The sequence below is a fragment of the Hyperolius riggenbachi genome, chromosome 4 (genome assembly GCF_040937935.1).
Source record: "Hyperolius riggenbachi isolate aHypRig1 chromosome 4, aHypRig1.pri, whole genome shotgun sequence".
Taxonomy (NCBI): domain Eukaryota; kingdom Metazoa; phylum Chordata; class Amphibia; order Anura; family Hyperoliidae; genus Hyperolius; species Hyperolius riggenbachi.
The window spans coordinates 151728935-151751377 of NC_090649.1; the positions used below are offsets into that span (position 1 = coordinate 151728935).

At 42.2% G+C, this 22443-nt stretch overlaps 1 protein-coding gene across 1 annotated transcript in view; it reads left to right on the forward strand.

Annotated features, from left to right (window-relative positions):
- Nucleotides 1-22443, forward strand: part of LOC137570555 (guanylate cyclase soluble subunit beta-2-like) — a 95399-nt gene that overhangs the window by 23223 nt on the left and 49733 nt on the right. Inside the window, exons 4-5 of the mRNA XM_068279251.1 lie at nucleotides 15574-15734; nucleotides 18925-19024. Of these exons, the coding sequence (XP_068135352.1) occupies nucleotides 15574-15734; nucleotides 18925-19024 (261 nt within the window). The remainder of the gene's footprint in view (nucleotides 1-15573; nucleotides 15735-18924; nucleotides 19025-22443) is intronic.

Consider the following 22443-nt stretch of genomic DNA (forward strand, 5'->3'; position numbering starts at 1 on the left):
TTTATCAGCTTCTGCAGAGGGGTGAGGGATATTTCCCTTCCGAGCCTCAGTCTGTCTGAACTTGCTTTAGCCAATCAGTGAGGAGCAGGAATGTGGGAGGGGAGATAACAAGCTTTTCTCTCCTCAGCAATGTACTAAAATATAGCCAGGCTGACTGAGATAAGATTAATTACAGAAGAAACATTTATGATTATATTGGAATGCTTGTAATGCAGACTGCATGTAGATTACATAATAAACACAGAGCAGTGGATAAATGGAATTTGATTTTGTGTCTGACAATCCCGCTTTAACCTTTAACCACTTAAGGACCACAGGCTCTACCCCCTCTAGTGACCAGGCTATTTTTTTACAAATTAGGCCACTGTAGCTTTAAGGCCTCACTGCAGGGCCGTACAACCTAGCACACAAGTGATTTACCCCCCCCCCCCCTCCTTTTCTGCCCACCAACAGAGCTTTCCGTTGGTGGGCTCTGATCCCTGCCGGGATGTTTTTTTTTTATAAATATTATTGTTATTATTTTTTATCAAAAAATGACATTTTTCTTTAATTTACATTCCCCACCATCCCTCCCTTACCCCGCCAGCCAATCCCAGTGATTGGCTCTCATAGACATCAGCTGAGTCTCCCCAGGGGACAGCCGAGTGACACGGCTGTCCCCAGTACAGCGCTGTACCATGTTAATAGATGGCGGTTTAACAGTCTCCTAGCGGTGATCGTACAAGTGGAGATGCGTGCACAGCGGCGTGCACGCATCTCCTGCAAAACCCCAGGACTTTACGCCAATTGCCGTAGAGTGGTCTTGGGGCTGCTGCCGCGTCCACGCCAGTTTCCGTGGAGCGGTCGTTAAGTAGTTAAGGAGTTGCTATGGGGCCAGCAGAAAACAGTGCTCAGAAGCATTGTAGATTGCAACATAATTTAGTATATTTGCCCAATATAAATGCCTGCATATACCTAGCGTTAGTAGTACTGTATTTATTGTTTGGAAAAACTAGGAAAGCAGTCAGTGTCATGCACACTTCTGAGCAGAGGCAGTGTTTCTGAGGCGAAACTTAGATGGTCAGGTGGTCGAATAGTGATTTTTCTGCGGAACCCAATTACATATAGTTATATCGCTGAACAGAGTAATGATTGTACAAGATAAAGAAGAAAGATGTCACCTTGCATAATATTAGGTAGAACAGAGGGGGGGGGGGGGGGAGGAAATTTTAAGGATCAATATTGTGAATTTGATGACACATTAAGTCCTAATCAAAATCATCAACATTTTAAAAACTGATTTATTTAATATTCCACAACTTTTGAAGTACACATCATTACAGTGAATGTGCATCATAGACTTTTGGGAACAGTCTATATAAGAAGGAATAGAGGGTATAGAGATGAACAACAGCTGCAGGATGAATAGGATTGTTGCATTTTATAAACAAATACTATATTTCTGTGGTGTTGTCAGTTATGTGTGTGTTTGTCTCAGCAGCTAAAGAGTTGATGTTTAGCACTCACTCAGCAGGGGAGCAGGAAAAAAGGGCGCCGGATGAGGGTGGACAGAAAGGGCGCCGCCATAGACTTTAATGCAATTATCGTTAATTCGCCGAAAAAAGGGTGCCGCGAAGAATTTCCTTAATAAGATTATAATTTGATATATATATATATATATATATATATATATATATATATATATATATATAGTTTTTGAGGTAGTTATCGTTTTAGAAGTTTATAATGTTATAGTTTTTGTCATATTATTACGTTAATAAGTATAGATTTTACGTTTTGAAAGTTATTATCATTAATATATCTTAAAGTGCGTTTCTGCAGAGGGAGTGTTTAGTGTTAGGCAACACCAAGGGGAGTGGTTAGGGTTAGGCACCACCTAGGCAGAGGTTAGTTTTAGGCAACACTAGGGGAGGTGGTTAGGCACCATCAGGCGTTGGTTAGGGTTAGGTACCACCGGGGGGGGGGGGGGTTAGGCCCCACGGGAGGGGGTGGTTAGAGTTAGGCGCCACTAGGGGAGTGGTTAGTTTTAGGTACCACCTGGGGAGGGTTCTGTATGAGGGTAGGGTTGGGATAAGCAGTATTGACAAAAACATTATGACATGTAACATTAGTATTCGTTAATAACCCAGGCCCTTTTTCACGGCCCCCTTTTTTCAGCCACGCCTCAGCAGCTAAAGAGTTGATGTTTAGCACTCGATCAGTAGCTAAAGTGGATTGCTTAACCCTCTGGGGGATAATCCCGAGCTGAGCTCGGGGTAAGCCGCCACAAAGGATTTCTCAGGCCCTGGTGGGCCGATTTGCATAATTTTTTTTTTGTTGCACGCAGCTAGCACTTTGCTAGCTGCATGTATATACCGATCGCCGCCGCTCCGCGCTGATTCGCCGCTATCCGCCGTGCCGCACCGCTCCCCCCCCAAGACCCCGTGCGCAGCCTGGCCAATCAGTGCCAGGCAGCGCTGAGGGGTGGATCGGGACTCCCTCTGACGTCACGACGTCGATGACGTCATCCCGATCATCGCCATGGCGACGGGGGAAGCCAAACAGGAAATCCCGTTCTGAACGGGATTTCCTGTTTGCTTTGATTGCCGGAGGCGATCGGAGGGGGTGGGGGGATGCCGCTGCACAGCGGCTATCATGTAGCGAGCCCTTGGCTCGCTACATGATTTAAAAAATAAAAATTTTTAAAAAATAGTGCTGCGCCACCTCCTGGGCGATATAATTGTATCCCCAGGAGGTTAACATCTGCAACCCTCTCACTTCTCTGTATTCTTCACTGTTATAATTTATGCGAAGACCTGTTGCTCAGCTATCAGAAGGCAGTAAAACAATTAGCTGATAAAAAGCCCAAAGCCATTACACACTACATGTGTATGAATTTAAAAACAGAAAGGGTTATTTTCTGTTAATCTGTGTTTAGTTCACCTATGCTAAACATGGTCTGTTCCATTGCACAAGTAGTCAGCGGTGAGCTGATAAGAGGCATTGAGCTCACTGACTGGAAGGCTGCTTTTTGACTGGAAAATAAAATATGCAGCCATGCATATTGAAATGCTATTTTTCAAATTATACCATTATAAAATTAACATTAAATTTACAATAGTGGTCCATTAAATGTTTTAACTGAGTGCCCTCACATCTACACACACTTTATAGAATGTGACCCACCCTGCCCTATATGCTTGTTCAAAATATAAAGATCCAGTTGGAAATATGGCACACGTGGCAGGATAGTGTAATGGTTAGGCACCAACTCTGACATAGGAGAACATGGTCTAAATCCTGGCTGATGCCAGTGCCTATTAGTAAGGAGTCCTTGTTCAAGACTCCCTAACACTGCAGAGCAGCCTATTGAGTGCACCCTTAGTGGCTGCAGCTTTCAAGTGCCTTGAATACGACAAGGGCAAAGCGATATACAAATGTTAGCATTATTATTAACTTTGGCATTTGCAAACTGGAATGTAGATGACGTATTTGCTAACTCCCAAACCATTGATCATAGGCCTCATAGGTTATAGCCGCTGGGCGCACTACACTCAGCAAAGCCTGAAGATCAGAGCATCCACACATGTTGACCCTGTGAGTCAATTTCTGTTTTACTAGTTTTTGTTTCACTTGCACCTGCAGCATTGTTTGCTGCCAAGCCTGGTTCCCAGATCTGTCAAGCCCTGGCATTTCCTCTAACTGAGCAATGGCCCAGCCATCTGGGCTGACACGTCACGCATGCCAACAGTGCTTCTGCTTGCCAGTTTAAGTCTGGAAACATATGCAAGTTCAATGTAAGGGATCTGTAACTGTCTAGTTGCAATGCAGAAATGGTTGTATACAATAACGTGATAGGAACTGTTTTCCCATATATTCAGAGTAGCAGAGAATTAGCTGAGTTTTCGTGAGCCAGTATTACTTCCCACTAATCGATCTGTCACATCATTTCTTACTGGTGTCTTGTGCAACCTTGCTTAGAGGACAAATCCATTTCATGTATTTTCTTTGGCCGTGACCTGCATCTTTCAGGTGGCCCACTTCACACATACATAGCAGTCATTGCGTTACTTTATAATGTGGTGAGTCTGGCTGCAGACCTGTTATTTTCTCCTTCTGTAATGTTCCCCAGTAGAATACATTACTCACACAACTCCGTGTGCACTGGACATTACACGGCTTTGATTCTTTTACGTCAGCTAGTCATAAAAATGACAACACTCAGCTAGTCGTTTCAGAAAAGTGTACATCTAGCCATCAGTGGGGGAGGTGAATCAATGTCTATAAGCACAGCCGCCTACAGCTGTGTGTGACAACGGCAGCATGCAAAACAGCACAGGGCTCCATGTGAAAACAGAGAATTCTCAATTCATGCCAGGGATGTGTTTTTAACTTAAATTTCATATAATTTAGACAACTCATTCTTAATGAAAGCAACTCAAATTGCTATATGTGAGTTCGTGTGTATAAATTAAGATCTTAATTGCAACCTGTAAAAGGGATTATTGCCACTTACTAAAGGAAACCTGAGGTGAAAATAAACTAATGAGATTCAGATAAACAATTGTATTATACTCCTAAAAATGACTTTTTTTTTTTAAGAATCCCGCAGTTTCAGTCTCTGTGTATCACCTATAAAAGTATTATTATTATTGATTTAAAAAGCGTCACCATATTCCGTGATGCTGTGCAAAATAAGAAAAAAACATAGGGTACAAAATACAGACAATTGTACACACCAATATACAAAACACAGAATTGGTACAAAATGCAGGATTGGTGCAAAATACAGGATTGGTGCAAAATACAGAATTAGCAATTATAGTGGCAAAAGTAACATAATGAATAAAATGACAAACACCATTCCAAGACACGAAAGGTTGAGAGGCCTGCCCTTGTGAGCTTACAATCTAAAAGTAGTAGTGTCTCAACTGAATGATATAGTCCTTCTCACAGAACTGGAGGGCCCGTTTCCACTAGAGCGGAAATCGGGCCAAATCCGTAGAGTTACCTCGCAGGCAAATCGAGCAGGGGAACTCTGCCATAGGGGATAATGCTGCCGTCGCCTGAATCGCGTGAACTGTGATCACCACCGACTCTGTATTGCTTGATGTTGTTTGAAGCAATGAGGCTTTCGTCCATCTTCCCGCATGCTCGATTAAAAATAATCACCTTTTCTGGTTGAGTTTCAGTCAATAGTTTTATCAAAATTGATTGACTAAGACCCTAGTTTGTATTATTTTTTTATATGATTTGATGGGTTTATTGAATGAAATGGCTGATTGATGGAAAATATCTCACAGTGTACAGCTAGAAAATACTGCAGGGGAAAAGTCTGTAGAGCACAAATCTCACAGAATGTCGGAGGAATACAAAACCTAAGCTGGAGGGGAGGTGGGGCACCTTGGAGGTCCCTGGGGCAATTGCTCTCCTTGCCTCTATGAAAGTGTTGGCCCTGAGTACGAGAGCATACCCACACAGTCTATTTTTAAGCTGAGTACTACCATCAGATAAAAATCTTTGCAAACGGAGGAATTAATCTGTTGCATAGGTTTGACTGGGAGGTTTGGAAGATTGATCTTTCTAAGACGCTGTACACTTGCAAAAAAATTCCTGCAAAAGACCCAAGAAATATTTTGTAGTCTATTTACTTCTTTTTCACACATGTGAGTGCACACAAACGTTAAGAAATATCTGAAGATCTCATACACACCTTTACAGTCAAAAATAAACCTGCCCTGCCTCACAGTTCACTAGCTGCATCAAAAATACAAATGTCCAAAAAGACCGTATCAGCTGGTAAGCCCCCTCCGCATCCGTTCCTCAAAGTCCAACTAAGTGCAAGTGCAACTAAATGGACTAACTAATATACTATGAGTAGCGTTACTTGTTTTATTAATCTCATAGTCATTAGTTAGTCTCATAGTATATTAGTTAGTCCATTTAGTTGCACTTGCACTTAGTTGGACTTTGAGGAACGGATGCAGAGGGGGCTTACCAGCTGATACGGTCTTTTTGGACATTTGTATTTTTGATGCAGCTAGTAGACTTTGAGGCAGCGCAGGTTTATTTTTGACAGTAAACTTTATGTACATGTTGGTTGTGGCATTTGAACCTTGCAGCATACCCACAGAAATTATAGGCATAGTGACAGAGTGTGGAGCACCCCGAAACACCATTTATGGTTTATATCTCATACACACCTTGTTTATCGGAAAGGTCATCTACAGATCAGATCCACCAAGATGAATTTGAAAGATTGAGAGATAAATATCTTTCGTCTGCATCTTTTGAGGTCTTTTGTGAACTTTTTTTTACAAAGATTATCTGCAGATTATCTTTCATCTTTTATTTTTCAAAGACTTTTATCTTGTGTGTACCCAGCTTTAGTATTCAAAATCTGTTGGCCTTCATACTACATCGCAGTGGTAAAATTGGCCAGTCATCTGCAATAAAAATTGGATGTGCTTATGGACCTTAAGCTTTAGACTAATGTCTGTACTGTGGACTAGTCCCATTGTCATGGAAACCATCGCTACTCTGCTGCTGAATGTGTGTGTGTGTGTGTGTGTGTGTGTGTGTGTGTGTGTGTGTGTGTGTGTGTGTGTGTGTGTGTGCGCGCGCGCGCACATGTGCGTACATGCATGCCCAACACGTACTATGTCAGGTAGTCTTTCTTCCATGTATTTGTGCACTGTGGAAATGTCAGGATTCTGTACAAGGCCCTGAGGCCCTAAGTCCTGTTTTGGCTCAGGCTATGTGACGGAGGTACAAGATACTATTCTGCCTCAAGCTTTATATTTCTAGTGACAAGGCAGTATTCCAGCCTATGCTATGTGACACTGTGTGCCTCTGTTAGCAGAGTATAAAAAGGCTCTGATTCATTTAATAAGTACCTCTTGAGGATGGATGTGGGGGAAGGAGCCACTGCCTATATTAGTACACAGATATAATTTAGGGTTTGTGAATGCGAATGTTTATTTTTGCACCTGAGCCAAATCTCTGAAGCTCTATGGATGGGTGCTAAATACATATTTTATTTTTTTAATTAGATATTACGGGGCAGTGTTAGCATGTAATTGATATTATTTTAGTTGAATTTGCTGTTTTCATGCTTTTGAGATCCTATCCTGGTTATTTGAGTTCAGTGATGCTATTCAAAAGCAAACCAGACCAAAAAACTGAAAATAAAATCATGGTTATTAGTAGATGGGGAAAGGAATTGGATGAAAAAAATGAGCAAATAAAAATAGAAATGCATATTTCAAAATATATGGGTCACACGCAATCCAAAATAACAGGAGCAACAACTAAAAATAATAAACTGTTGATATCTAATGCTGGATAGTAATTTTTTTTCCAAAAGTCTCTCTGTTGGAGATGCAATAAAATGTTATGCTCATACACACATATCTGGAAATCCTGTACTATAATAGTCCCTTTCTGGACCAAGATAGACGTTTTTCTCAACTAATCACCGCAAACATTGTTATCAATAACACTCTAGCCATCTTTGGTGAAATAAGGATTAGGATTAATTATTAATAGTGCAAATATTGGTTAAATGCAAAAATAAACATGTGTTCTACTGATTAACAACAAATCTCCTAACTTGGTAGTTGGGGTGGGGGAAGGGTTAGTTGGGTATTTGATTAACTGGACAATTACCACAGCTACTGCTAACTAGAGATAGATAGATAAAAATTTTGGTCAAAACTGATCACGCCAGAGAAGTTGAGTTTTTCAGAAGTGAAAATGGGAAGAGGGACATCCCTTGAATAAACGCTATGGCAGGCAAATAGTGCAACAATTAAAGAATTAGGTTTCTCACTGTGAAATTGGTGTGATCTTTGGGTCTTCAGGCAACACTGCATTAAAATACGCACAATTCGGTAGAAAAAACAACAAAAAAACAGTAAACACAGTTAATTATTATTTTTTATTTATAGAGCATCAACATATTTCATAGTGCTGGACAACGTGCAAAACATACAACAATGGAGAGTATAGATACATGACACAAGTACTGATACATACAAATGATGTGTAGTTTGAATAACATCACCAATACTTAAAGATGTTCATTTGATAAATTGCACAGAAGCAGAAAAAAAAGGGGGAGGTCCCTGCCCTTGTGAGCTTACAATCTAGAGGGTAGTGGGGAGTAGACAAAGGGGTTAGCGGATGAGGCAGAGAGCTTTACATTCTAACTATAGCAAATTATAAGCTTGTCTGAGGGTACAATGTACAATTTTCAGGCTTGAAGCATGAAGAATAGGCTGTGGGAGCGAGTTCCAAAGGGGAGGTGACACTTGTAAGAAGTCCTGGAAGCGAGAGTGAGAGGAGGTAACCAAGCTGGACAAAAGGAGGTTCTCTTGGGAGGAGCGAAGGTTACAGGATGAATGATATCTGGAGATTATTGGAGAAGGTTACAGGATGGATGATTACAGACCAGTAAAGAAGACGGCACACAGAAGGCTATTTCAAGTATTCTGTATTGAGTGCATACAGTTACAGAGTGTCAGGACACGACATGTTTCGGGCCACGCCCTTCCTCACCTGAGGAAAGGCATGGCCCGAAACATGTCGTGTCCTGACACTCTGTAACTGTATGCACTCAATACAGATTACTTGAAATAGCCTTCTGTGTGCCGTCTTCTTTACTGGTCTGTAAGCACGTTGGGCAGGAGTGGTGTACCTGCAGAAGTTGGCACCGGCTTCCAGGTCTAGAGTCACAGACCTGGTCTAGGTGTGAGTCTAGTGTGATCTCATATACATACAGGATGGATGATATCTGGAGATTATTGGAGAAATGTATGGAGGGGATAGCCTATGTAGAGCTTTGTATAATAGTGTTAGGAGTTTGAACTGGATCCTTTGGGAGATTGGCAGCCATTGGCAGAGGGGGCAGCATTAGAGGAGCGGGAGGAGAGGTGGATGAGCTGAGCAGCAGAGTTCAGTAGGGAATGAAGAGGTGTGCTGCATTCACAAATGCAAGATATTACTATACTTTCTAAACAAGAAAGTGTATGTAAATATAATTCAGCAGCACCACTGCCTTCTCTGGGACAAAGTTAATTGAAGATGTACTGAGGTGAAGTGGGAAATTGACCTGAGGTCTGATGTGGTAGAATTATTGATGTTTAAGGGCCACTAAAAAGATGGACTATTCAGCTTGTTATCAGTGCACAGTTCAAAAGTCAGCATCTGAAATGTTATGAAGATGCATTGGTGCACATTTAATTGGTAGATTTTTCATCTGGGAAGGTATATGAGGGCTGACCAGAAAATAACAGCCATTTAATTATGCACTGTGTTTTCAGTGTGATGTACCTTGCTTCTGTTAGGCTAACCTCTCCTCTATCTGCACTGATTGTCACATGACTGCAGAATGCCAGTAACTGTTTATTCAGCAGCATTAACATGAAGCCACCCCCCCCCCCCTTTCCCTATCCATTCCTCTATAACCCAAAGCTTAGGAGTGTGATGCTACTACAACAAAGACATAGAAAGCCTTGTAAATGTGTGTGGTAAATGCTTAAATAAAGGAGGTGATTATGTGAAGAAGTAATCAGAAGATACATTGAGGTATATTTTCTAAACTGCAGTGGAAGAGTCTAGTATGTAACACTCTTTGTGCAATCTGTTTTGGAAGCCAACATCCTCCATTTTATTGCATCTGTTTTGAATGCAAGTTGTGTAACCTGCCTATAATTAGACACTGCACATCCATGCTGCTGGTCAATCAGATGCAGTCTTGGGAGCGCTGCCACCTCCTCCTGTTGTATAGAAATATAAATTTACATATGGCTAGCTGCACCAATTTGTTATTTCAAGTTTGCATTCTGTTTTATTTTGAGTTTAGGGTTTAGTGCATAGTTTGCATCTGTTTTGAATACAAGATGTGTATTTGTCTCTAGGGGGCTCTATACGCCTCTGTTGGTATTCATTTCAGATGCAGCCTGATCAGGACCGCTGCCAATTTTTCCTTGTTCTCTAAAAAAAGCAGAATAATGTGTGTAAAGTCTTACAGTAGAGATGAGTATAGTGTTATGCAATACAATATATGCAATGCATTATGCGCTACTCACCGTGCACTTTATGGGTGTTATTCTGCATACTGCTATTTAGTAAATATATTCCAGTGTGTCTACAATACAGTATTGTAAAAATGTATTAAAAGGTATTAAGGTGGCCACTAGTGTTGGGCGAACAGTGTTCGCCACTGTTCAGGTTCTGCAGAACATCACCCTGTTCGGGTGATGTTCGGGTTCGGCCGAACACCTGATGGTGTTCGGCCAAACTGTTCGGCCATATGGCCGAACTAAGAGCGCATGGCCGAACGTTCCCCGAACGTTCGGCTAGCGCTGTGATTGGCCGAACGGGTCACGTGTAGTGTTGGGCGAACATCTAGATGTTCGGGTTCGGGCCGAACATGGCCGCGATGTTCGGGTGTTCGAGCCGAACTCCGAACATAATGGAAGTCAATGGGGACCCGAACTTTCGTGCTTTGTAAAGCCTCCTTATATGCTACATACCCCAAATTTACAGGGTATATGCACCTTGGAAGTGGGTACAAGAGGAAAAAAAAATTAGCAAAAAGAGCTTATAGTTTTTGAGAAAATCGATTTTAAAGTTTCAAAGGGAAAACTGTCTTTTAAATGCGGGAAATGTCTGTTTTCTTTGCACAGGTAACATGCTTTTTGTCGGCATGCAGTCATAAATGTAATACATATAAGAGGTTCCAGGAAAAGGGACCGGTAACGCTAACCCAGCAGCAGCACACGTGATGGAACAGGAGGAGGGTGGCGCAGGAGGAGAAGGCCACGCTTTGAGACACAACAACCCAGGCCTTGCATGAGGACAAGAAGCGTGCGGATAGCAATTTGCGTTTTGTCGCCATGCAGTCATAAATTTAATACAGATGAGAGGTTCAATAAACAGGGACCGGAAACGCTAACCCATCACAGATGTTCATTGTTCGTGTTACTTGGTTGGGGTCCGGGAGTGTTGCGTAGTCGTTTCCAATCCAGGATTGATTCATTTTAATCTGAGTCAGACGGTCTGCATTTTCTGTGGAGAGGCGGATACGCCGATCTGTGACAATGCCTCTGGCAGCACTGAAACAGCGTTCCGACATAACGCTGGCTGCCGGGCAAGCCAGCACCTCTATTGCGTACATTGCCAGTTTGTGCCAGGTGTCTAGCTTCGATACCCAATAGTTGAAGGGTGCAGATGGATTGTTCAACACAGCTATGCCATCTGACATGTAGTCCTTGACCATCTTCTCCAGGCGATCGGTGTTGGAGGTGGATCTGCACGCTTGCTGTTCTGTGTGCTGCTGCATGGGTGTCAGAAAATTTTCCCACTCCAAGGACACTGCCGATACCATTCCCTTTTGGGCACTAGCTGCGGCTTGTGTTGTTTGCTGCCCTCCTGGTCGTCCTGGGTTTGCGGAAGTCAGTCTGTCGGCGAACAACTGGCTAGAGGAGGGGGAGGATGTCAATCTCCTCTTTAAAGTCTCCACAAGGGTCTGCTGGTATTCTTCCATTTTGACCTGTCGGACTCTTTCTTCAAGCAGTTTTGGAACATTGTGTTTGTACCGTGGATCCAGAAGGGTATAAACCCAGTAATTGGTGTTGTCCAGAATGCGCACAATGCCTGGGTCGCGTTCAATGCAGTCCTAGGCCGAAGAGGTCATAGCCTAGGGTCACAAAAACCTGTTTATTTGGGCTATTTCAATGGTAGTGATGGTGACGTACATAAATCTCAGCCATGGCCGTTAGCAACGTCTGAATTTCACGAAATGTCTCATGCAGGTAGAAGACATATTGTTAGACTTGGATTCCAAAGATGGGGTCCCTACATCTCTGCAAACCAGAGTTACAGGGGTCCAAAATTGGTAAAATCCCCCATAGGCTTTCATTGGGCCTCCTATTTACAGTTCCAAAATCTCACATCTTTTCAAAGGGCAATTGATCAGCAGTGGCAAATTTTCTAGCATTGTAGGGACCCTTAAGGGGGAACATGACTGGTGAGTTTCGGGCCCCTAGGCCAAAGAGGTCATAGCCTACGGTCACAAAAACCTGTTTATTTGGGTTATTTCAATGGTAGTGATGGTGACGTACATAAATCTCAGCCATGGCCGTTAGCAACGTCTGAATTTCACGAAATGTCTCATGCAGGTAGAAGACATATTGTTAGACTTGGATTCCAAAGATGGGGTCCCTACATCTCTGCAAACCAGAGTTACAGGGGTCCAAAATTGGTAAAATCCCCCATAGACTTTCATTGCCTCCCTATTTCACTTTCCAAAATCTCACATCTTTTCAAAGGGCAATGGCTCAGCAGTACCAAATTTTCTAGCATTGTAGGGACCCTTAGGGGGAACATGACTGGTGAGTTTCGGGCCCCTAGGCCAAAGAGGTCATAGCATAGGGTCACAAAAACCTGTTTATTTGGGCTATTTCAATGGTAGTGATGGTGACGTACATAAATCTCAGCTATGGCCGTTAGCAACGTCTGAATTTCACGAAATGTCTCATGCAGGTAGAAGACATATTGTTAGACTTGGATTCCAAAGATGGGGTCCCTACATCTCTGCAAACCAGAGTTACAGGGGTCCAAAATTGGTAAAATCCCCCATAGACTTTCATTGCCTCCCTATTTCACTTTCCAAAATCTCACATCTTTTCAAAGGGCAATGGCTCAGAAGTACCAAATTTTCTAGCATTGTAGGGACCCTTAGGGGGAACATGACTGGTGAGTTTCGGGCCCCTAGGCCAAAGAGGTCATAGCCTAGGGTCACAAAAACCTGTTTATTTGGGCTATTTCAATGGTAGTGATGGTGACGTACATAAATCTCAGCTATGGCCGTTAGCAACGTCTGAATTTCACGAAATGTCTCATGCAGGTAGAAGACATATTGTTAGACTTGGATTCCAAAGATGGGGTCCCTACATCTCTGCAAACCAGAGTTACAGGGGTCCAAAATTGGTAAAATTCCCCATAGACTTTCATTGCCTCCCTATTTCACTTTCCAAAATCTCACATCTTTTCAAAGGGCAATGGCTCAGCAGTACCAAATGTTCTAGCATTGTAGGGACCCTTAGGGGGATCATGACTGGTGAGTTTCGGGCCCCTAGGCCAAAGAGGTCATAGCCTAGGGTCACAAAAACCTGTTTATTTGGGCTATTTCAATGGTAGTGATGGTGACGTACATAAATCTCAGCTATGGCCGTTAGCAACGTCTGAATTTCACGAAATGTCTCATGCAGGTAGAAGACATATTGTTAGACTTGGATTCCAAAGATGGGGTCCCTACATCTCTGCATCTCCATTATGTTCGGAGTTCGGGTCGAACACCCGAACATCGCGGTGATGTTCGGCGAACATCGCGGTGATGTTCGGCGAACGTTCGCGAACCCGAACATCTAGGTGTTCGCCCAACACTAGTGGCCACTAAAGGTCCAATTTTTAGCGAAAAATTGTTTGAGCGATCAGAAATTCTGATCGGAAGAAAAATCATTCACTATACCATCAACGAACCAATCTTTGCTTCCTATCTATCACAACCAATCAGGAAAATCAAAATTTTGGTTTGACAAAAATCCAGTCGGACGATTTTTTTTTATAATCGTTCATAATCGATTGTGCCCATCAACTGAGATTATTTTCAACCAATCCGATCAGAATTTCTGATCGCTCCAACTATTTTTTGCTAGAAATTGGACCGTCATGGTGGCCACTAATGATCCAATCTTTTTCATCCAATCTTAACAAATCTATGCAGTAGAAGGGTAAATTGGTTAAATATATTGAATGGATAATTCAGGCAGTTCCCTTATATTCTATAGAAATGGTAAGATTGGATGAAAAAGATTGGATCATTAGTGGCCACCATTAGTGGCCACCTTTACTTTTACAAGACTTTAGTTTTTTTTTCTACCTACAATACAGTAAAATTACAATTTAATTTAATTTATTCATTGGCTATTACTTCCAGGACAACTCTTGTTTATACAGGTTTCAATTCAGACTTGTCAAACCTTTGAGAAAGCACACGTGAGAGTAATGTATAAGTGTGGTGAGTGACATTACATGGGGGGGGGGGGGGGGGATGGATGGAGAACCACTTAGGAGTTGAACACATTTCCATTATTGGCTGTGTGATGAGTAGGAATATAAGGGAGTCTCGGCAGTAAATGATACACACATGATACACAGTTAGTGATCGCACCACCAGTGTAATCTGCCATAAACTAGACTGACACTGTGGTTGCCATACAGGAGTTGGTGAGTCCAGGAGTCCCGGTACACCATAAATAAATTTGAATTGGCCATCTAAGCTCTGCCTACCGTTTTGCAATACTACGCACCAATTCAGCTTGTAAATATCGTACTATCAACCGTAAGCCAGTGGTATTTATACAAGATGAAGTCCATGTTGTACATGGAGAAGCTTTTGAAAGCTTAGCTGAGGAACTTGCAGCTTGTTTGGTTGTGCTGTGTAGTTTGTAAGAGCATGGAGGCAGGCTGATGGTTAGTGCAAAGCCATCTCCATACATAGGGAACACTATTGTGTGCTTTAATGAGTAGCTTGAGTGCAATAAAGTTTAAGACTGTATATTATTATTTCTGTGCAGCAGATCTTGTATTTATACTGTATGTTTTACCAATGAAATTTCATTACAGAATTTGCTGCTCTTGCAAAGCATTGGGGAATGTTTCAGTGTAACTGGATGGGCTCACAATTTGCTAGAATTTGTATAAGCCCAGACTTGTCACCTACCGAAAACGCTTTGTGCATTATGAAATGACAAATACAACAGAGGAGATTCTTTGAATTCCTATAACAAGCAAGAATGCAGCATTTTCCTTTGAAAACTACAACCGTTGATCTCCACCCCTAAAGATTTACCAAATGTTGTTAAAAGAAGGGGCGTAGCAGCACAGCGGTAAACATGCCCCATATGTCAGCTTTTTGAAGTGTGTTGCTAGCATCAGATTCAAAATAAGCATTCCTTCAACTTTTGCTGTGCTGTCTTTTTGCTATTTTTAATGAAATATAAGGCTTACATGATTTGCAAATCATTGCATTCTGTCTTAATTTACATTTTACGGCATTCTAACTTTTTTTTGCAAATTATTTTGTAATTTCATCTTTCATCTCTGGAACTGCGGACTGTTCCAATACGTAGTTTTCACAAAAATATGTGCCAGGTTTGATATAAAGTGGACCTAAACTCTTGCACAGGACAGAAGAAAATGCACAATGGGTTTATTTTTTTCTAATTCACCTTCATCTGTGACTAAATCAGCAGTATAATTTGATCTCTCAGCTGCATCAGCTGGCTGCCTCTGTAGAGCAACTAAGTTGTAAACACAGGATGTTAACACTATGTCTGCTTCCATGAAAGCAGAAAGTAAACACCCTGCACAGATTTATTGCAGGATTTATATCAGCTGTAACAAATCCCTTATTTATGCTTGCACCGTTTTTCTGTGGCAGAATGTAGCATATTCCATGATCTATGCATTGCCAGTGAATGGTGATTTGTGTGTGCTGACCTGTGATTTTATGTCCCTCCCCAGACGTGTCGCCGGAGGCTGTTCTGCAGCAGTTTGGAGAGTATTTCTTCGAGTTCTGTAAAAGGTCAGGATACGACCACATGCTGAGAACTCTGGGTGGAAATCTCTATGAATTTATTGCTAACTTGGATGCGTTACACAGTTATCTATCACTCTCCTACCAGGTGAGAAATTGCCAGCATCTGATAAAGTATAACAACACATGCAGGAAAATGCCAAAGCTACACTTTGATCACTTGACACTATAAAGTATAGTTTCCTGTTCATATTTTACAGATATAAACATACATGCATGCAATGTATACAGAGGAATTGCACCACAACCTGTCGGTTGCATGTAGATTTTTTTTATCCAGTAATCACTTACTGCTGATGTTACTTAGAGCATTTTTGTTAGCGGTAGAAAGAATTCTTTTTCATGGACCAAATCTACTAGGTGCTGCAATATTGTTTGTGTCTTATTCTCACTGGATTCAGCTGGGGAAAGGGGGGGAGACATGTGAATCAGTCAGCTGTGGTGATGTGGCACCCAATGTGGGTCTGGCAATAGGTGCCAGACTACATTTTTCAGAGCCCCTGCATTACAGTGGAAATCATGGGTCTACATGCGGAGGCAGGACTTGGAGTTCACAGGAAGTAGTCAATTGTAAGACATTGATTATTGAAAGAGGAAACTAAAGACAAGTGAGTGAGTTTAAAGGAAATTTGAAGTTACAGTTAACCTCCAGACTAAAAATCTAATCAGCAGCAACGAAAAGGCTTGGTGTTTCTTTAACAGTTTCACGGCATCAGAACTTTGTTTTTCTTACCCAAGCCTCATTTTTTTCTGCACAGAAGAAAACTGCCCGGGCATTTTTTCCCTGATGCTGTGCAAAGCATGATGGGATTTCTGATGTTCTCGTTCTGCTGTTTTGGTGCAAATTTTTTTTTTACATTTTCAATTTGAGATTTGAAGCCTAGCGTGTGCAGCTGGGAGGGGTGATCAGCACACAGGACAGTTGGAACTGTGTCTTATGCTCCCTTTCACCTCCTTTCAACCAAAAAGATGGCTGCTCTCATGAAAAAGATGGCTGCCTCCATGAAAAAGATGGCTGCCTCCATGAAATCACAAACATTTGCCTGTTCTTTTAAAACAGGGTGGGTAAGAGATTATATTACCTATCTATTTTAATAAACATAACTAATGTAACTTAATAACAGTATGTTTGTTTAGGCTGAAGTTCCCATTTAAAGGAAATTTGAAGAGTGTTATGCAAGGTGCCATTGCTCCTTTTGCAGATATTGTTTGTCAGCTGTTATGCTGATGGTCTTGCTGTAAATCACTGACCCACACTGAGTTTGCAGATCAGATGCTCTGACTCCTTTGGATGCTGGTTTGTTGCAGATGACTGCAAAACTACAGAAGCTAAATGATCAGCAATCAATATGAAAATTTGGACAGGCTCTGTATTCCTCCCAGTATACTCTTCCATTAATGCTTGCGTATTCTAATGTTTGTCATTGCACCCAACAGCTGGGCTTTTGGGGCACCACCCCATTCTGAGCAGAACAGTGGTAATTATTGTACTGTGGACAGATAATTTACTGTTATCATCCAAGACATCCAGCATATGCAATGTTCGTTCATCAAGGAGTGCTTCCCACACAGCTGATGTTTGGATGAGGTTTCCTCCGTTTGGGTCGATTCACTTTGTAGTTTCACAACTGCTGCATCTGAAAAGTTGTTTCCATAATAAACCATATGTGCCACTCTGACATTAATATCTGTGGTGTTTCGGTCACACCCAGCCTGTCTGACGCAATCAGGAAAACCCCCCTAGTGGCGGCGCCTCCTGATGAGTCATTATGCGACGCATGAGAAGCCGCCGGGGGGGGACAGTGAACAAAGAGAGAGGACAGGCCGCGCAGCTTCCGTGCAGCATGCTGGGACCTCACACCAGCGTGGAACAGGTGAGATGTCTCCTATCTGCCTTCCGTTGCACCTACTCTGCTTATAGAATGTGGGCAAAGGTGGCTGGCACAGCGTCCTGACTTAAAGAGACACTGTAACATCAAAAAGTTCCCCTGGGGGGTACTCACCTCGGGAGGGGGAAGCCTCAGGGTCCTAATGAGGCTTTCCACGCCATCCTCCGTCCCTCGGGGGTCTCACTACAGCCCTCCGAACAGCGGCCCGACAGATCTGACAGCCTGTTTAATATTTACCTTTCCAGGCTCCAGCGGGGGCGCTGTGGCGGCTTTCGGCTCCGAAGTATACGGAAATGCCCGATCTCAGTCGCGTCCACTCTACTGCGCAGGCGCCGGAGACTTGCGCCTGCGCAGTAGAGCAGTCCTGACGGCGATTGGTTATTTCCGCCTATTTCGGAGCCGAGAGCCGCCACAGCGCCTGAGCAGGAGCCAGGAAGGTAAATATTTACATCGCCGCTGTTCGGAGGGCTGCAGCGAGACCCCTGAGGGACGGAGGATGGCGTAGGAAGCCTCATTGGGACCCTGAGGCTTCCCCCTCCTGAGGTGATTACCCCCCAGGGGAACTTTTTGATGTTACAGGTTTTCTTTAAGGGTGGATTTAGGTTAAGAACGAACAGACAGTCCCTATCTCGTTCGTTAAAGGGTTATGAAAGCTGCAATCTTCATTCTTTAATAAACAATACCGGTTACCTGACTCCTGTGCTGATGCTCTGCCTCTAATCACTGGCCCAGAATGAGCATGCAGATCAGATGCTTTGACTCTGATTCGGACTCCACTGACTGCGCGCTTGTTGCAGGTGTGTGACTCAAACAACTGAAGGTGAAAGCTCAGCATGACAGTCAGGCAACTGGCATTGTTTGTAAGGTAATGAAGATGGAAGCTTCCCTATTCCTCTCACTTTGGGTTCTCTTTAATACCTTATTTTACTAAGTTCTGTAATACAAACATTTTAGTTGCATTTTTTCATGATGTTTGCATAGTTTTATCCTCATGTGTCACCCTCATCCCTCATGTGCCTCTCTCATCTCGTGTCATTATTCTTTCCTAGTCACATTTCACACTCCATCTCTCCGCATCATGTGATGATGCTTCACTCTGATGAATGATGACATCGTAAGATGGATATGCAAGGTTTGAATTTTATCATTCTTCCTAACAAGAGCACCATATCATTCCTCTCTGAAATATTCCTGTATCCCATATTGTGTAGCGTTGGCTATGCAAGCTCTGAAATTATTTGTGACATAAGCAGAGTGGAAACTCTGGATTTGGTATAAATGTGAATTTCATAGTAGCATATAAAGCTATACATATACATTTTATATAGCTATAAATTCCTTTTATGTACTATATGTAATGTGTTTGCATGGTTGTATGTTTTCCTGCAGGCCATGAATGCCCCCTCCTTCCGGGTGGAGATGAATGATGATGGCTCAATGCATTTACATTATTATTCAGACAGACGAGGCTTATGCCACATTGTTCCAGGTATGTTACAGAGATTGGATGCTATTACTCTCAGTGCTTATAGTCGAGAGAGCTGCAGAAAGTCTACCAATGGGGACAAAATTGTTTTGTAACTCATGTAAAAGACTTTGCCAGTGATTTTTGAAACTATTGCAATGAGTTATCTCATCTTAGCCTGATGCTGCATGGAACGTTTCTCTGGAGAGTTTCCTTCTAAACTATTTCTCATGTTTACTATATATGCTAAAAAGATAATAAGTCATGATATCTCACAATAAAAGTTTTGTGCACCGTGTCATTCAGTTTTAACTTGTTACAGTAATACGGTAACTACTCAGCGTCTATCAACTAATAGCACATTCAAAATAAGAAGTTTCTGAGTAACATTAATTAAGACATCAACTTATTTTAAAGGTTAACTACCCTTTTGATTTTTGAAACAAAAAAAATCTATATAACATACAACCCCACTTATTAAAAAAAATGTGTGAATGAAAACAGATTTGCAAATTATGTAAACATTGATTTTAATTTAAAATATTATATAGAAAAAAAGATAAATAATAATGTTTTTTTTGTTTTTTTTTAAATATCTGCTCATTTTGAATTTGACAGGCAGCAATATGTTAAAAAGTGGGGGCAGAGTTTAGACATTGTTGGCAAGCACAATTTGGCGGTCTATAAATGTCCTTTTCTGATTTCCTGATTATTGGTATTCTTCCTACGCAAGGTATGGGAACTTATTACCACCTTATATTCTTCACTTATAACTGTCCTTGCGGGTGATGACTCTAACCTCCTTAGTACTAAATTGGCTGGTTATCTTACTGATCTTGATGACAAGAAATGGGAAGATATATTGAAGTCACATGTTAATGCGTCAATATCAGCTAACGTTAAATGAATACAATTTATTTTCTCTGACAAGCATACCTTACCCTGCTCAGATTGTCTAAAATAAAGCCTAAGTATTCCCCTGCATGCCCAAAGTGTGCAACACCAATTGCTGATTTTTGGCATACAGTATGTTGTGGGACGGTCACCATATACAGACCTTCTGGCATCAGGCCGCCAAATTGCTCTTCGATTGGTAAGGGAAACAAGTACCCCTTTGCCCTAAACTTTGTCAATTAGGACTTTCACTGGATTTGAAGGTACTATGTTAAGGGAATCCTTTTTATACGCACACAGAGCTATTACTTTATGCTGGATTACGGCGCAATTGCCAACTGGGTGTTGCAAATTAAAAAAGTATTGCCTTTCATTAAAGGACAACTAAAATGAGAAGACTATTGAGGCTGCCATATTTTTTTTATTTTTAATCGCTTGCCGACTGTGTCACGATGATGGGAGTGGCCGCGGCGGCAGCCCCAAGACCGCCTAACGCCGATCGGCATAAGGTCCTTGGGGCGGGTATTGCAGGAGATCGCGCGAGCATGAATGACGGAGCTCCACTCTGCCTTCAGTCTCTCAGCGATGATCGATGCTAGGAGACTGTTAGACGGCAATACCGCCGTCTAATTACCGCGTACAGTGCTTTGATCTAAGGCAGCACTGTACTGGGGACAGCCGTGTGGCACAGCTGTCCCCTCCAGAGGCAGGGAAGTGATTGGCTGTCATAGGTTGAAGGGAGGGAGGGAGAGGGGAATACAAAAATATAAAAAAAAGGGAAATTTTATAAAAAATAATAACAATTATTTGTGGAAAAATAAGCAAACATCTGGGGGGCAATCAGACCACACCAACAGAAAGCTCTGTTGGTGGGGAGAAAAGCGGGGGGGGGGGGGGATATCACTTGTGTGCTGAGTTGTGCGGCCCTGCAGCGAGGCCTTAAAGCTGCAGTGTTCTAATTTCAGAAAAATGGCCTGGTTTTTAGGGGGGTTTAACACTGCGTTCCTCAATTGGTTAAACAATACTAGTTGCCTGGCAGCTCTGCTGATCTATTTGGCTGCAGTAGTGTATGAATAACACCAGAAACAAGCATACAGCTAATCTTGTCGGATCTGACAATAATGTCAGAAACACCTGATCTGCATATGCTTGTTCAGGGTCTATGGCTGAAAATATTAGAGGCAGAGAATCAGCAGTATAGCCAGGTAACTGGCATTGTTTAAAAGGAAATAAAAATGTCAGCCTCCACATCCCTCTCACTTCAGTTGTCCTTTAAGTTGGTATATTAACATAGAGGTTGCCCTGACAAATTTACTAAAGTATGGGGTAAGTGGACCCTGTCACCTCTCTCGGTGTCGGTGTAACTTCTTGGTGGTGTTGAGATGATATGTTTCCAGTTATTGTAATAACTGAAGATGCAGTTTTGATCACGATAGTCACTTTATTGTTGTTGTTTGTTTAGATGTTATGTTGACATGTATGGTCCCTCAGCATCACGACAATGCTCTGCAAGAACTATTTTTCTACTTCTGACTGAAATATCCCAGATACATAATTGCTGTATACCAGGGGTCCCCAACCTTTTTGAGCCCGGGGCCCACTATCCCGACCAAACTTTTCTCTGGGGCCCGGGGGGGGGGGGGCGTGGTTAGTGGCGGCAGCAGCCACCCCCCCTTTTTTCCCTGATTTTGAGTGTAGTATATAGGTAAGTAGGTATCTAGGTATAGTTGCCCCCAGTATAGGTAGCTAACACAGTTGCCCCTGTATAAGGACTATAGTTGCCCCAGTATAGTAAGTTAGGTAGTATAGTTACCCCAATATAGTTAGTATAGTTACTCCAGTATAGCTAGTACAGTTACCCCAGTATAGCTAGTACAGTTACCCCAGTATAGCTAGTACAGTATAGCAAGTATAGTTACTACAGTATAGCGAGTATAGTTAGCCCAGTATAGCAAGTACAGTTACCACAGTATAGCTACTACAGTTACCCCAGTATAGCTAGTACAGTTACCACTGTATAGGAAGTACAGTTACCACAGTATAGCAAGTATAGTTAGCCCAGTACAGCTAGTACAGTTAGCCCAGTATAGCTAGTACAGTTAACCCAGTATAGCTAGCACAGTTACCACAGTACAGTAAGTACAGTTACCACAGTACAGCAAGTATAGTTAGCCCAGTATAGCAAGTACAGTTACCACAGTATAGCTACTACAGTTAGCCCAGTATAGCTAGTACAGTTAGCCCAGTATAGCTAGTACAGTTTGCCCAGTATAGCAAGTACAGTTAGCCCAGTATAGCAAGTACAGTTAGCCCAGTATAGCAAGTACAGTTAGCCCAGTATAACTAGTACAGTTAGCCCAGTATAGCTAGTACAGTTAGCCCAGTATAGCTAGTACAGTTAGTCCAGTATAGCAAGTACAGTTACCACAGTATATCTACTACAGTTAGCCCAGTATAGCTAGTACAGTTAGCCCAGTATAGCAAGTACAGTTAGCCCAGTATAGCAAGTACAGTTAGCCCAGTGTAGCAAGTAGTTACCCCAGTGTCAG